Source organism: Rhamphochromis longiceps, linkage group LG8, assembly GCF_057381845.1.
Source record: "Rhamphochromis longiceps isolate RC_006_pf linkage group LG8, R_longiceps_female_GT1.1, whole genome shotgun sequence".
NCBI classification, from domain to species: Eukaryota; Metazoa; Chordata; class Actinopteri; order Cichliformes; family Cichlidae; genus Rhamphochromis; species Rhamphochromis longiceps.
In genome coordinates, this window is record NC_140564.1 from 13,391,150 (window position 1) to 13,407,656 (window position 16,507).

At 38.5% G+C, this 16,507-nt stretch overlaps 1 protein-coding gene across 1 annotated transcript; it reads left to right on the forward strand.

The window, feature by feature from the left end:
* The first annotated feature begins 1,294 nt into the window (after positions 1-1,294).
* Positions 1,295-10,440, forward strand: rangap1b (Ran GTPase activating protein 1b). The gene is made up of 16 exons (XM_085415815.1): positions 1,295-1,387; positions 1,740-1,858; positions 1,980-2,107; positions 2,383-2,442; positions 2,930-3,109; positions 3,361-3,495; positions 3,641-3,799; positions 3,903-4,016; positions 4,103-4,202; positions 4,336-4,420; positions 7,471-7,633; positions 7,753-7,836; positions 7,941-8,043; positions 8,686-8,774; positions 9,712-9,833; positions 9,971-10,440. Exons 2-16 carry the CDS (start codon positions 1,747-1,749, stop codon positions 10,047-10,049), a joined length of 1,713 nt encoding a protein of 570 aa, XP_085271941.1. The 5' UTR covers positions 1,295-1,387; positions 1,740-1,746; the 3' UTR covers positions 10,050-10,440.
* The last annotated feature ends 6,067 nt before the right edge of the window (positions 10,441-16,507 follow it).

Below are 16,507 nucleotides of genomic sequence, written 5' to 3' on the forward strand. Positions count from 1 at the left end.
TAACGAGTAATCAGTGATCCTTCATTCACTGCTTTATCACTCATTTCCAGTTCAGTACTTGCAGCTGACCATTTTCAGAGGAACACTATATTTGTTTGTTAACCCATTTAACACTGACCTGTGAATCATTCAAGCGTACTAAAGGCAACAAACTCAAGAGAAGAGTTAGATTTGTCAACACATAACAGACAATGTAGCAAAGAACCTATTTTAAATTGTACCTTTAGTTACTTTGTTGCTAGCTGAATACGACATATAACTTGTTCTCATTTCTCTAGAGAATTTCTTCTTATTTACTCTTTAAAGAGATAAGAGTAGGTCAGGACTTTTGCATACTACCGTATATAGTTCATGTACCCGGACTTCTTCATCATCAATATTTTAATTTATTAATTACGTGAAGAAGAAAAAAACTTTAGTCTTTATGCACAATTCATTAATAATAATAAGTTGTGCATCTTACAAATTAAGTAAAATGCTACAAATCAAGAAACACAGAAGGAATACACGGGTTTTCCTCTGATATGGGTGACCTGATTGGGTTGGACCAAATATAAAGAACTATATGCGTCAAATTAATAAACACATATCGTCATACATAAAATACATATATTATTTTATTTTTTTTTAATTTCAATACATTTTGGTCTCATGGACTATTTTGTCCAGCATGAGGTCATGCTCGTGATGTCATCACAGCTCATTAAAGGGTTCACCTAGACATTTGGAGTCATTATTTTTGTTCTTAGCTGTCTCTGTCTGTGCGGGCCTTTACATTTTGGCATGAAGGGGACAGAGGTCTGCCTACGTGGGTCACCTTCTTTATCCTGTGAGGAGCTCCCGGGCCTACCGAAAGCTTCTCCACATTGACTCACAAAGCAACCCTATTAGTTATAACGTGAATGAGTCAGGACACCAGCCAATTCCAAAGCCTGTCCTGTGAGTTTTTGAACTTCTTTGTAGAAACAAAGAACATTTTCAGCTATTGTTTACTCTTTCAAATATTGAATTACATTTAATCTTTAACAAGCGTGTTTCCACCACTTGGAAAATAAAAATTGCCTCACCAACTCAATTTTTGTGCCAATATTGGAATTTTGATATAATAACCTGAACGTTTGACTCGTGGAAGGCTTTTTTTCATTGGTAAAAACAATCTTCATTTACTGGTTTAAGCATAGAGAAGAAAAGACAACGCTCAAACTCAAACCGAGGCCTCAAACGGCAGAGACAAGAGGAAAACAGCAGATGGCGATAATACTCTGACAAACGCTGACAAAATCCACGAAGAAAAAAAAAAATCCAGGCAGCGTGACGTCACGGCGTTTAGCAACCGGCGCGCGGAAGAAGCGGCGTGTTGTCGCTTTATTTACCATTTTCCCATTTGGTAAGCTTCTCTAGTTTGAAAAGTCGTCTGCGTTTTGAAGACAGTCGTGTGTCTCATAGACAAGATGATTTTCCTCAAACAGACAGAAAAAACACTCAGTTTAGTGTAGTTTAGTTTAGTCAGCGTTTATCTTGTTGCGCACTACTACTAGTTAGCACAGAACAGCTAAATAGCTAACTTGGTTGTTGACAGTACTTTTTTGACGTTTCTGTAACGCTGAATGTTCTTAACTCTTACTGAACAGCATTTGGCTTTTTTGTGTCTGCGCTTGCATTTATTCTTATTTATGTTGCTGGATAAGCTTATAAAATGTGTCGCTTTCCCCTTCTCCGTAATTTGTGGATGTTTCTAGAGTCACTATGGCTTCAGATGACATTGCTCAGCTGGCTGATGCTCTCTCTAAGACCCATGTTGGTGATGGAGAGTTGAGCTACAAAGGCCTTGGACTGAAGCTTGACAATGCAGAATCAGGTGAGAATATGTAGCTCTATTTTTTATTTTTTTTTGCTGTTATTCCCTTGTGTGTGCTGTAGACATGAAGGTGATCCTTGTTGACTGCTTAAATCTGACAAATTGATCCCTGTGCTTTCAGCGGAGCAGCTGGCCCGAGACATCAAGCAGTACCAGGGTTTGAGAGCTCTACGCCTAGAAGGAAACACTCTGGGAGTTGAAGCTGCCCAAGCCATTGCAAAGGCTCTGGAGAACAAAGACATGCTTCAGGTGCTTTCATAGTTCACCATTTCCCATCATAGTAAAGGATCATTTATCATTAGGATTTGATTGTCAGTAAAAAACCTTTTCAGATTATTTGTCTTAGTAATCTAATATTTCAAGTGTGTTTCAAACTACAACCAGTTTTGTTTAGTTGAAATATTTCATCAAAATTCTTCCATCTTGAATATACAATACTGTTACATTCCAACAGCATTTATACTTTACACTCTCCTGCAGTGTGATACATTCTGTTAACTGTTCCCATTTTTGGTGTCTTTCAGAGATGCTACTGGAGTGACATGTTCACTGGAAGACTACGCTCTGAAATCCCACCAGCCCTGGTGAGAAGCCACTGAGTTACACCCCCAATAAAAGGAAGAATCCATCCTCTTTCATACTCTTGAACTGTTAAATATTCCTTTCATGCATGAATTATGAAAACCTCAATCAGGGTTTTTTAGTATTTTTATTCATCTTTAGGCATGAAAAAAAGGTTTTTGAACTTAATTTTTTTAAACATGTACTTTTCAAAGAGTTTTTTTTTTTTTGCATGTCACTCAAGGGTATGATGGAAGGGTATGAAGTGACACATCAGTGTCCAACGTAGTGGTGGTTTATGTGCAATCAGCACTGACACAAATACAAGAAAACAGCCTTTGAATAGCTGTCCACTGTAGTGACCACTATGCGTGAAAGGGATATCACATCAGTTTTCTGTGTATGAATGTTGATGTTCTTTTACGCTTCCTGAAATTTTCTTGTGTTCATACATGCACAATCTAATGTGCTTTATACTGTTCTGTATTTTTGTCTATTCTTGTGCTTCAGAGGTCCATGGGGAGTGCAATATTGAGTGCAGGGGCCAGGCTGACTGAGCTGGACCTGAGTGATAATGCTTTTGGGCCAGATGGTGTCAAAGGAATCGAGCAGCTGCTTAAGAGCCCCTCCTGCCACACCATGAGGGAGCTAAAGCTCAACAATTGTGGTATGGGGATTGGTGGAGGAAAGGTGAGCTCTCAAACAGCTTTGTCAAATAATATATAGACAAAGACACACATTTATTTATGTTAGCTGCCCATCAATCACACCCTGATTGTCTTGTTTTAAATTTGCTATGGTTGTGTACAGAGGCACAGGCTCAAATTATGTACGTAAATGTTGGCTTTTTAATGTAGTTAACAGATTTTTAAAAATGTAACACTTTATTGTGTATTTGCATTATAGTTCTAACAGCATCCATGTTTGTATGTTTAATATAGATCTTGGCTGAAGCCCTGATTGAGTGCCACAGACAGTCATCGTCTCTTGGAGCTCCACTTAGACTAAGAGTGTTTATAGCAGGGAGGAACCGCCTGGAAAATGAAGGAGCTAGCGCCTTGGCTAAGGCCTTTCAGGTACAAAATACTCCCACCTTGTTCAGTTTTACATTACCGTAAATGTGACGTGTAGTAAATGTAATGATATTATGGACTTTTGATTTGGGAGGAACAAAGACCATTTCTGTTTTATGATGCAGTTTCTTCCTCGCTTTCACAACAGCTGATGGGCAGCCTTGAAGAGATTCACATGCCCCAGAATGGAATAAACTACTCAGGTGTGATGGCGTTAGCTTCAGCCATTCGACATAACCCAGAGCTTCGAGTCCTCAACCTCAATGACAACACTTTCACCAAGAAGGGCTCGCTGCCCATGGCACAGGTGAGATCCTTTTTTTTTTTTTTTTTTTTCAGCAACTTTCTGTAAGCAGAGAGGACCTTTATCCGGTGTTTGACTGTGTCCCCGAATTCACTTGGCCTTATAGGCTCTGAGGCATCTCAGGAACATCCAAGTGATCAATTTTGGTGACTGTCTGGTCCGTTCTGAGGGAGCTGTCGCCCTCGCTGCAGTCCTGAGAGAAGGACTGCCAATCCTCAAGGTCAGTGTACGATCGCAGCTCAGGACTTGGTTTCCCTTTGTGTCTCTTCCATCTCACAGTGCTCTCTCATGCAACTTTTTTTCCAGGAGCTTAATCTGTCATTTGGTGAGCTCACTGAAGCAGCAGCACTAGTGGTGGCTCAGGCTGTTGCAGACAAAGCTGATATGGAGAAATTGGATCTGAACGGTATGCACATTGACCATGAAATGGGTCTTTATGTGTTTGGAGAAAGAAGGTCCAGGTTGATTGAACAATGCTGCAGAAATGTAAAATAAAAAGACATTTTTAGTTTGAAACTGGTTTTGTTTGTGGCTGATAGGTAACTGTCTTGGAGAGGAGGGCTGTGAGGCTTTGAGAGAGGCTATGGAGAACATGAACAAAGGAGACGTGCTCGAGTCACTCAGGTAACGCAGGCTTTAAAAATCCATAATCATTTTTAGTGTTTAACTGCACAAACATGCAAACAATAGATTTAAAACTTTTCAGTTCAGTTCATTTTTATTTCAAACATTTCAAACATGTGCCTTCACAATCATTACAAAATATCATTCCATTATTTGTTTGAAAAGGAGTAGGCTGAAGTATTTACTTATTTGTCCCTACCCCCTCAAGTTTTACCTCTCATTCATTTAATTTTTTTTTGTCTTAAATTAAACAAACAACATATGAAACATATAAACATATGAAGTAAAACAAAACATAACATACATAAATCAAAAACAAGAAATTAGCAAGCCCCACCACAGTATAGTTTCTTTCATATGAAAAATACAGAATGTGTATATTTGCAGATACACAAGTTATGGAAAAACAACAAACCAAAACAAAACAAAAAAACAACCAAAAAAGAACCGCAACACCATTACCAGCAACATTACCGTCCTGGGTTAACCCCGTTTTCTTCATTCTTATACTTATTTAAAATTAGGTTTTTATATTTTACTTTAAACTGTTTTATGTTTTGACTGTCTTTTATTTCTTCTGTTAGACTGTTCCATAATTTAACTCCTGCAATTGAGATTGACATAGTTCTTAAAGTTGTTCTAGCACTTTGTATTTTTAAATTCCATTTCCCTCTTAAGTTATACCCACCTTCTCTTTCTATGAACAATTTACAGATTTCTTTGGGAAGCAATTTATTTCTGACTTTATACATTATTTGCGCTGTTTTAAGCTTCACCAAGTCTTGGAATTTAATAGCTTGCATTTTGACAAAGAGTGCATTTGTATGGTCCCTGTACCCTACATTATTTATTAATCTAATGGCCCTTTTCTGTATTATAGTTATTGTTTGTGTGTTACTTTTGTATGTGTTTCCCCAGACCTCTACACAGTAGCTCATATATGGCAGTAGTAAAGCACAGTATAAAATGTGCAGTGCTTTCTGATCCAACATATGCTTTGCTTTTCCCAGGACGGCAATGCCCCGTGCCAATTTCCCCCGAACATAAGTAATGTGTGGCTTCCAACAGAGCTTGTGGTCAATGATCACCCCAAGAAATTTTATTTCATTTACTCTTTCTAAATATACATTGTCAACACATATTTCTACTTCGATGTTTTTCTTTTGGTTTCCAAACAACATAAATTTGGTTTTATCGAGATTCAATGATAATTTATTTATATCAAACCACTTCTTTAATATCGTTAATTCCTGTGTGATCATTTCCAAAACCTGTGGCAATTCCCCACCTGCACACAGTATATTTGTGTCATCTGCAAATATTACAAACTTTAAAATCTCCGATACTCTGCAGATATCATTTAAGTACATAATAAACATTTTTGGACCCAGTACTGAACCTTGAGGTACTCCACAAGCTATATCCATCAAATTAGATTTATATTCATTTATTTGTACATATTGTTGCCTATTCCCTACATAGCTTTTTAACCATTCCAAAACCACTCCCCTAAACCCGTACTTTTCCAGTTTTTTTAATAGAATTTCATGATTAACAGTATCAAACGCCTTCTTTAGATCTAAGAAAACTCCGAGCGCATACCTCTTATTATCCATACATTCCGTTATCTTTTCCATTAAATCTATCAGTGCCAAAGCTGTTGATCTGTTGCTTCTGAACCCATACTGACTATCTGTCATTAATTCATATTTTTCCACAAAACTGTCAAATCTTTTTATGAAGAGTTTTTCCAGTATCTTAGAGAACTGGGAGAGTATTGACACTGGTCTATAGTTTGTAAAATGATGTCTTTCACCGGTTTTGTAAATGGGAATAACTTTAGCAACTTTCATTTTTTGTGGAAAAACTCCTTTTTGAAACGACAAGTTGAATATATATTTTAATGGTTTTACGATACCATCAATAACTGTCTTTACCGTTACCATATCAATATCATTCCAGTCTGTACTGGTTTTGTTCTTAAGTCCTCTAACCATGTCATAAATCTCTTTCTCTTCCACTGCTCTTAAAAACATTGAGCTACTATTCCTTTCAATATTTTCACCAGTGTCCCTTTCTATTCCATCAACCTTTATTTCTTCTGCCAGTTTTGGCCCTATGTTTACGAAGAATTCATTAAAGCCATTTACTATCTCCTCCATGTTATTAATACTTCTTGTCCCTTCTATAAAGTACCCAGGGTAATCATTATTCCTTGATTCATTTTTGATTATTCTGTTTAATACATTCCATATATCTCTTGTGTTATCTTTATTGTGTTCTAACCTTTTAATGTAATACTCTCTTTTACAGGATCTCATTATATTAGTTAATTTATTTTTGTAAGTTTTATACTTCATTTCAGTTTCTATTGTTCTCTTTTTTATGAATTCTCGATATAAGGTATTCTTTTTTTTGCTGGCATTTTGTAGTCCTTTTGTCATCCATGGTCTTCCTGCATAGTTGTGTTTCCTATTGATTTCAATTACTGGGCAGTTTTTATCAAGTAATGTGTTAAATGTTCTTAAAAATCCTTCGTAAGCTTTATTAACTTCTGTTTGTTCATACACAATATTCCAATCTTGCTTTAAAAGTTCATTTCTAAGACAATTTAAGGTCTTCTCTGTTCTTATTCTTTTGTAAATAATCTTATGTCCATCGTTGTTCACTTTATAATGGCAATTATACGATGCAAAGACTGGTAAATGGTCACTTATATCATTGATTAACAGCCCACTTTTTATCTTTCCTTCTATTATATTTGTAAATATATTATCTAATAGAGTTGCACAATGAGATGTTATTCTGGTCGGTCTTGTTATCAGTGGAAATAAACCTATGCTGTACATGGAATCAATAAATTCTTCTGTACTCTTATTATGATTTGGATTCAATAAGTCAATATTAAAGTCCCCACAAATAAACATTCTTTTCTGATTTATATTTGTAAATAAGTCCTCCATATTATCCTTAAATATCTCAATCTTAGATCCTGGTGTTCTATATATACAACTGACAATTAGGTTTTTCCTTAACTTTCACTGCTACAGTGATGATGAGGGAGATGAGGGTGATGAAGATGACAGTGGAAACGATGATGATGACGACAATGATGATGATGATGTCAGTGATGACTGCAATGAAGAAAATGAAGAGGGCAGTGAAAACGGCATAACAACAAATGGAAATAGTCCTGTTTCGCCTAACAGTCCTGTAAGTTGAAGCTTTATTAGACGAACAGTTGCTTTCATGTGATTGTTGATCAGTTAGTTACTTCACATAAACTGGGAAATGAAAAGAGTTCTCAGTGATGTCTCGATGTTCGTCCACAGGCGGAGATCACGTCGTTCCTCAGCTGCCCCTCTGCAGAACAGCTTCTCCAGCTGGGACAGTTGAGGACACACCTTCAGCAAGAGGTTACATGTTTTTAAGTAGTCAGTAGTAAGTGTTTGTAGCATGTTGGTGTTGGCGTGTTTTACTTTGCTGGAATGGGTTTAACCTGTTGCTGTCTTCTCACCAGGTCGATGCATCTGAGCCACAGAAAGCTGCTGATGTCATTCTGAAAATCGGTTCCCTATATAGTGAAGATCCGGAGACCAAGGCCGCTGTTCTGGATACTATCGGTGAATAAAGTCACACTTACATTAGACTGATTCTGCTCCTCATTAGTCCCACATTTGCAGGATTCAAAGTTCAAAATAATCCTTATTTGTCTTATATTGGACCTTGGTGCCACCTCTCAGTTCATCAAAAACAAGCTCCTCTTAATTTAAGCCAACTTTCTTCTGATTGGCTGCCCCTCACAAACAAAAGGATTAAACAGCAGGTGGAGCTTTTCTGCTCACAGCTACAGCTGTGTGTCTGAGATGACCATGATTGATTGAGATGACTGCATAAAGAGCCAAAAGTAGGAAAACTGAAGTCTGAGCTTTTAACATACAAGGATCATCAGCACAGACACTGCTGTCATTGTTTGAAACTTTTAATATGAGCAGGCATCATTGGAACAGTTTATATATGACTAATTAATGAGAACAACCAAATTAGGTCCTCTGTCACTTTATAGTCAAACATTGAATTGCAACACAGCACACCCTTTTCAAAGCTTTGGCATGCAGAGATTACTCAAATATAATTGCACTGAGTGGGCTGCTTATTAGTGAGGACGTCAAGGTGCAGTTTCTCTCTTGTGCTGTCCTCTTTTTCATGTGGATAGCTTCTATTCTCTGAGATTCTGACATGCAGTGTGTCACTGCGCTCCACAGATGCAATGTTGAAGAAGCTCCTCTCTGGCTCCACCCTCCAGTCATACTGCTTCCTCTCCACACTGCTGGTCATGATGGGACTACTCAAGGTAAAGCTTCGCTGCAGTGCTTCCTATTATGTAACACTTCACGAGAAACTATAAACACAATATCAGTCATTTATATGCACAGAATAGGTTCAGCAGGGCTCCAAATCTGCTGGCAGAGATTAGACATCCAAATATTTAAGGAACTTCAGCGAGCCATAATTCTGTTATATCTCAGAATTTATCTTAAGAGAGCCATAATACTTGATATTTACTAGTACTGTGTGATTGATCCAATACCGAGTAAATACAAGGTAAGTATTGATGATGCTGATACTTTTAACTTGTAAAGGCAGCTTGTGTGGGGAGAGCAGTGTCTCATGAGTTCTGAGATCAATAATCATCAATTTGCAAATTCTGAACACATTTAATGACCACTAAATCACTGAGTTTTACTTTTCAAAATAATTAGTTAATACAACAAAACACACCTTTCAGCTGTTTATGTATTTTAAAACTGGGATTTTTGGAGACCTGGACTTTAAATGTGTCTGTCTCTAAAGCAGTTTTTGGTCGTCTTGTGTTGTTTAAATGTTATATAGGTTATAAATCAAACAGATGTGACAGTCAACACAAAAAGGTTCAGACATTTTTCATTGTGCATGTTTGAAGAATATTTTTTTATATTTTATTATTACTGGAAAAAAGTAATAATAACATGAAGAGGGTTTTATACTGAACTTGGTGGTTAAAAACAAAGTATTGATCCTGTCATGCTAGTATTGATCCAATACCAGCATTGGTATTGATACTATCTATATATGGGTCAGTCCATCCACCATTCATACCCAAAAGATTTTTATTTATTATTTTAACATATTCACATAATTCCTATTAAAAAGCTGATCTTTGCCGAAAGCTTTCAGGCAAATCTGTAATGGCCAGGTTGTAAGTTGGTTTTAAATGTGGTGAGCCTTTTCTTTATTGTTTTTACTTCCAGGGAGAGGGGAAGACAAAAAAGGCTTTGCTGGTCCCGGGTCAGCTGCTATGTTTGGAACATGCTGTCCAGCAGGAATACTTCCCTAAGCACGATGCCTCACTGCTTCACATCTTCCTGTCCAGGTAGAACAGTCTTTCATCACCTCGACTTAGTTGAACTTCATATTTCTATTTAAATGTGTGTTAGCCTGTTGCACGAGTGAGACCGCAGCCTCACACGTGCGCATTTCTTTTTTTTTTCTTTTTTTTTGACTCTTCAGGAACGATGGGGTTCTCAAGTCATGCGGCAGTGCCAGAGAGAGGCTGAGCTCTGCTTTGGAGAGGAGGTGCCAGGATTAACATTGAGTTAATTGACACAGGGGCACACTCTGCACTCACATTCAGTTTTTCACCTTTGAAAAACAAGCAGGGATGGGGGGGGTTTCTAGTCAAAGGCCAAGTCCAACCACTGATTTCTGCTCCTGACATTCATATTTTATGAAGGCTTCACAGAGACTGTCCAAGAATGTCTTAATTTTTATTTTTCTACTTGTGCTTGTGACTTATATTTTTATAGAAAATAGATACAAATGCTTTAAAAAAGAAAAAAGTTCACATCAGACTTGAGCTTAATGTGTTTAAAATGATTAATGACTGTAACCTGAAGTGAAGCGAACATCCTACATTTAGTAATTAATCAAGTTAAAATTTACAAATTAAAAAAAAAAAAAAAGACAAAAAAAGGAATTTATTTCAGAAACATGCTTTTATATCTGTGGAAATATCTGGGTTAACATATCATCAGTGTTTCTGAAATCAATTGAGAAATTTGTAGATGAGATCCCACCAGTGTGGCAGACGCTGATACAACTACTGATTTTTGTGAAAACCTGGTTCAGGAGTGCTAAGACAGAAATTGTGATGCCAACATTATTATGATCCATGAGTAAAATAAATAAAAAGGTGTTGTGTTTTTTTTTTAATGTATTTGAATAAATTCTTTGAAGGGAAAGAAGAGCAACTTTAGGGAGAGTTTGTTTACTCACAGCTGTCATTGTGCTGCTCATAGGGACCAACCCATACTGCAGGATCATCATGATCAGGGACCAGAATCACTTTTATTTGCAGTTTCTTATATGACTTTACACAGGATGTTGTGCAACATATTACCTCATATAGCTCTGTGTGTTGGTGGTATGAGAATGGAATATAGCATTTAGATCACCTGTTTGATTGTGCATCTATTCCTTGACGATAACTTTGGTTTACCTTATTGCTAATTTGTACCAAATGTTCTGTCTTAAATATAGTTCATCTAACGAACCTAACACCCTCTGCGTTTGTCTGAGTGTTTTCAGTCATGTCTGCAACAGCCGCCTTTGAACTCGTTCTAAGAAAATGTAATGGGGTTTTGTTTTTTTGAGTGGTGATGTTTATTAGTATCAGTCCTCAGAAAGCATCCATGTTGAACAAAACAGGTGAGATGAATAATGGAGCATCACAACAAAACACAAAGAGTTAAACTTAAGGAATATAATCTGTCCAGTTAGGAAGCAGAAACTGTGATGAGTGTAGCTCACCTGCTTTGGTGTAAATAAAAGTGACAACAGGTGCATGAGAGGCAACAGAATAACCCCTCCTCTCACAGATCATTGATCTTATCCCTCCTGACTGATTCTTGCCACTACTGCATGAGACTGGAACCTGAATCTGATTGGTAGCCAGTGCAGCGACTTTAAACCAGGGGTCATATGAGCACCCTTGTTCGAGCGGGTCAGTAGCCTCGCTGCAGAGTTTTGAACAACCTGTAGGCGGGCTAGCCCTTTCATGTTTAGACAAGTAAACAGGCTGTTACAGTAGTCGAGTCTTGTAGAGATAAAAGCATGTATTATCATCTCGAGTTCACTTGTTGACACGATGGATCTATGTTTAGAAATGTTCCTCAAGTGAAAAAAGCAGGTTCTTACTGTCTGATTTAAATGTCCCTCCAAAGAAAAAGCTTCATCAAAAATAACTCTAAGGTTATGTTTCTGTGAGGAACCTAAGTCACCCAGTTGCTGTTTAATATCGGGTATTGCACTGCCTGGTGCAATAATCAAAGTTTCTGTTTTGGCTGGGTTTAGCTGTAAGCAATTACTGTTCAACCATTGTTTAATGTTGGTTAAACAGTCAATCAGATTGGAGAGCTTATGAGCTTCAGCAGGCTTAAAAGAATAATATAGCTGAATATCGTCAGCAAAAAGATGATACGATACTTCAGGAAACTGCTGTATTATCTGGCTTAAAGGAAGAATGTATATTAAAAACAGAATAGGTCCCAGCACAGAGCCCTGAGGAGCTCCACACAACAACTCTGTAGATTCCGACATGATCTGGTTTGCAGACACGCTAAAACTCCTTTCAGATATATAAGATGAAGACCAGTCTAGAACAGAGCCAGACATCCCAACCAGGTCTCTGTCTGTTTATCAGGATGGTATGGTTGACTGTATCAAAGGCTGAGGTAAAGCTAACAAGACTAGGACTGTATTCTCCGGAGTCTGCTGACATCATAATATCATTAGTAACTTTCAGTAGTGCTGTCTCAGTGGAGTGCAATTTACGGAACCCAGATTGAAAACGGTCATGGATGTTATATTTCTCCAAGTATGCCGTAAGGTGGACAGCTACTGCCTTCTCAAGGATTTTTGACATAAATGGGAGTTTGGACATAGGTCTTACATTTTGAAGTCGTGTTGGGTCCAGGTTGGGTTTTTTGAGCCTTGGTTCCACAGTGGCATGTTTAACCCCTGGAGAGTCTTAGGGTCGATTTGTGGCTCTAAGACCGATAGTGTATGCATTTTTCTAAGACCCTCCAGGGGTTAAAAAAGCTGGGGAACACCCCAGTCTGAAGAGAAACATTAAAAAGGTTCACAACCCAAGGACCATTGGTGTCAAAGGCATTAATAAAAAGCTTAGTGGGGATAATGTCTGAGGGGCTTGAGGATGGCTTCATTTTGTCCACCAGGGCTGCTATTTCATCATATGTTACAGTTGTAAAAGTCGACCAGGAGTACAAAGTTAGTGCCTGACTCGGAGAACAAGAAAGCTTTGGGGAGATTTTAGCACTGATGTTTTTAATCTTATCAACAAAAAATTGGAAGAGTTTATTATTATCTACTTTAGAGTGTACATCTAAAGGTACCACATCTGGGGAGACAATAGCACTGATTTTGTCAAAAAGAAACTTGGGATTTCTCTTGTTTTTTGTTATAAGTCTAGAAAAATATTCTGAACTAACAGTTTTCACCGTGTCATTTAAGGAGAGCATGGGATCTCGAAGATGGAGCCTGTGTGCGTCAATTTTGGTTTTCTTCGATAGTCGTTCTGTTTTGCGGCATATTCTCCTTAAGTTTAAGATAGACTCGTTTATCCAAGGGCATGTCTTCTTTTGTAAAGCCGAGCTTGTTTTAATAGGTGCCACTTGATCTAAGATGGATGAGCATTCCCTATTAAAAGACTGAATAAGAACATTTACATCGTTTCCGGTAAAAAGTAGAGAACTGTCAAACATAATGGAGAACCTCTCAGCAGTAGTCTCAGTTATTATGCGTCTATGAGTTTTTAACTTCACAGGCATTTGTTTAGAGCTAAAATTGAGTTCCACGAAGATACAGTTATGATCACTCAAATGTACATCCTCAGCAAACACATTGCCAATGTTGAGGCCCAAGGAAAAAACAAGGTCCAAGGTATGGCCTTTTAAATGGGTTGGACCGGAGACATGTTGGACAAAGTTAAAAGACTCATTTATAGATAAAAGTTCAGCTGCAGAGTTAGGTGAGGCATCATCAATATGAATGTTAAAATCCCCAAGAATTAAAACTTTCTCCAGCTTGATAATAGAAGATAAGAAGTCCATAAAATCCTTTAAGAACTCAGTAGCAGGGCCAGGAGGGCGATAGACTAAAACACCCACCCACCTTAATTGTTTGTGACTCAAAAGAAGAATAGTTTTCAGTTTGCATACCTCTGCAGGTGAAACTGTCCTTGAAGACAACAGCAAGTCCTCCACCACGGCAACCTAAACGGGGGGTGCCCAAGTAAGAGCAGTCTGCAGGACGCAGTTCGTTTAGGTGAATAAACTCGCCATCCCTCTGCCATGTTTCAGTGAGAAACAGAAAGTCCAGGTTTTTCCCTGTGAAGAGCTCATTCAGAGAGAAGGATTTGTTTGCGATGGAGCGGGCGTTCAAGAGCGCAATTCGATTAAAAGCTGGCAGCGCAGGTTTCCCATCAGCTTGTCGGAGTGGAACTGACAGCAAACACCGTGTCCGCATGCGAGGTCTACAGCAGCGCCATGGAACCGGCGGGACCAACCGGCGGGACCAACCACCGGTTGTGCGATGCAGGCTATGAGGGCGCAGCGGTGGGGAGATAATCAGCAAAATCCAGAGCATCAGATGGGCAGGATCCACGCTGTAGTGGCTGCAAGTACGTGTTTCCAACCAAATCCGGAAGGGTAACTGGCATCAGAAACCGGGGACGCCTCCAGACGAGTGGGGAAATTTCCGATCTGTAGGCTCGTCTGATGTGTACCTGGATGCCGTCCCTACAGCCTCTTTTCCTCGATTTCTTTTTGGAATGGCTTAGGGCATGTTTCGCAGGTAGCAAGAAGTAATCCGGTGAGGTGGAAGAGTGCACAAATGGTGGGGGGAAAGTTTTTCTATAACTGTCCCAGTCATCATAAAGACGTTCCATAGACTCTTTGATGTGGAGCAAGGAAGAACGGTCGTAAATCACAGCAGCATAGCTCCAAATATTAAACGTAAGGGCTGATATAAAAGCATAAAATACAATACAACGTAGGCAGGTAGAAGTCAAGCCGAGCAAAGGCGCCATCTTCCTGAGAGATCTCACAGGAAAGCATTCACTGTCAGGGCCATGCACATATGTTGTTTCATGGTACCAGTGCTGACAAAGACACTAACCCCCCTTAATGCACCCATTGTAACCAAAGAAGGAGAAAAGGATTCATAATCATTTATGCCTTCTGATTTTGCATGTGTTATACTGTGATTAGAGTGCTTTCATATTTTAATCTCACTTTCATTTTTAGTGGTGCATAAGAAATCTACAGTCTTTAGTGCTGGCTCTGAGGTGACTGAGTCTCTTCACTTTGGGCTGAACTGAGGCAGTGAGCAGAATGCAGTAGTGGGGTTTAGGGCTGTGCAGAGATATTCGCTTGTCATCAGGTGGGCACAATGCAGCAAAAGTAGCCACTGTTTTATCTGATGGGTACAATGTTGCTGCTGAGGGGTTGCCGCACCTGCTGCTGCTGCTGTACTGGAGGGCAGGGCTGTGTTGGTCTGAGATTGTAGACATTAAAAGGTCCATAGGAGAGATGATTAAACAAGTGTTATGAGATAATAATAAAATACAAAGATTGGTGACATTGCTTGGAACCATAAGACAACAGATTAAGAAGAAAAAAAACTGGGTGTGACGGACTGAGCAGTGAAGAGAAGTCAGGCACAGGTTTAAGTCCAAAAAAAGTTTTTTTTATTTTTTATTTAACCAAAAAAAACACAAACTTGGTTAAATTATACAAAATAAATCTAAATCTTGGGTCCATAAAAGAGGTCAAAGTAACAGAACTGTACTCAAAAGCTGACAACAAACAATACTACAAACTCAAACTGAATGTGCGCACGTATTTTAGAATACAGTATTATGTGATTGTATAAGTAAATTAATTCTAAACCAAAACCAATTCTTTATTACCCTGTAAATTAAATCCTATATTTCAAGAAAGAAAAATATGAGTGTACTGTTATGTGTAAGCCTCTATTATAACACTGATGTTTGGTAGATATTAGAATAGAATAGAATAGAATAGAATAGAATAGAATAATCCTTTAATTGTCCCACAAGGGGAAATTTGGTTGTAACAGCAGCCAGAAAGACACATATACAAACAAACAGCACACAGGACACAGAACAGAAACATACACAATTTTTCTTACATATGGACAATGGTTACTATAAACAGTACTGTACAGTTATTAAATTAAATAAAAATAACTACAGATAAGAGGCAAACCAGGTTGTAGTGCGAATCGGTTAATTAACTTATTGCATTTACAGCGCAGATGTAAACATCTATGTTTGTTGGGAGCAATTCTGATTGTACAGTCTGACAGCTGCAGGGAGGAAGGACCTGCGGAAACGCTCCTTCATGCATCTAGGATGCAGCAGTCTGTCATTGAAGTTGCTCTGCAGTTCAGCAACATCTACATGCATGGGGTGGGAGACTCTGTCCATCAGAGATGTTATTTTGGGCAGCCCTTCTGTCTCCCACCTCCTGCACTGGGTCCAGGGTGCATCCCAGAACAGAGCTGGCCTTCCTGATGAGTTTATCCAACCTCTTCCTCTCAGCTGCTGATAAACTGCTGCTCCAACATACAACACTGTAAAAAATGATGGATGCCACCAAAGAGTCATAGAAGGTCTTTAAAAGCGCTCCCTGTAAGTGGTCAAGCAGGCACAACTCCAGGAAGAGATAAAACTTCTGAGGTGGCCAGCGTATGACCCTGATTTTTTACCTGCTTTCCACGATAGTAGATTTAAACAATGGGTGTGGCATGGAATCACTGCTGGGTGTTCGGTTATTGTAAAATCTAAAATTATGGCTTTTGATACCCTATGCAAGACTTACGACCTCGAGAAACAAGACTTTTTTTCGATACTTGCAACTCCGTGACTATATTGGCAAAAGACTAAAGAGCTGTGTCCGTGGAGACTTCTCGATTGTTAATATTTTCATTGATGCTTATGACTCT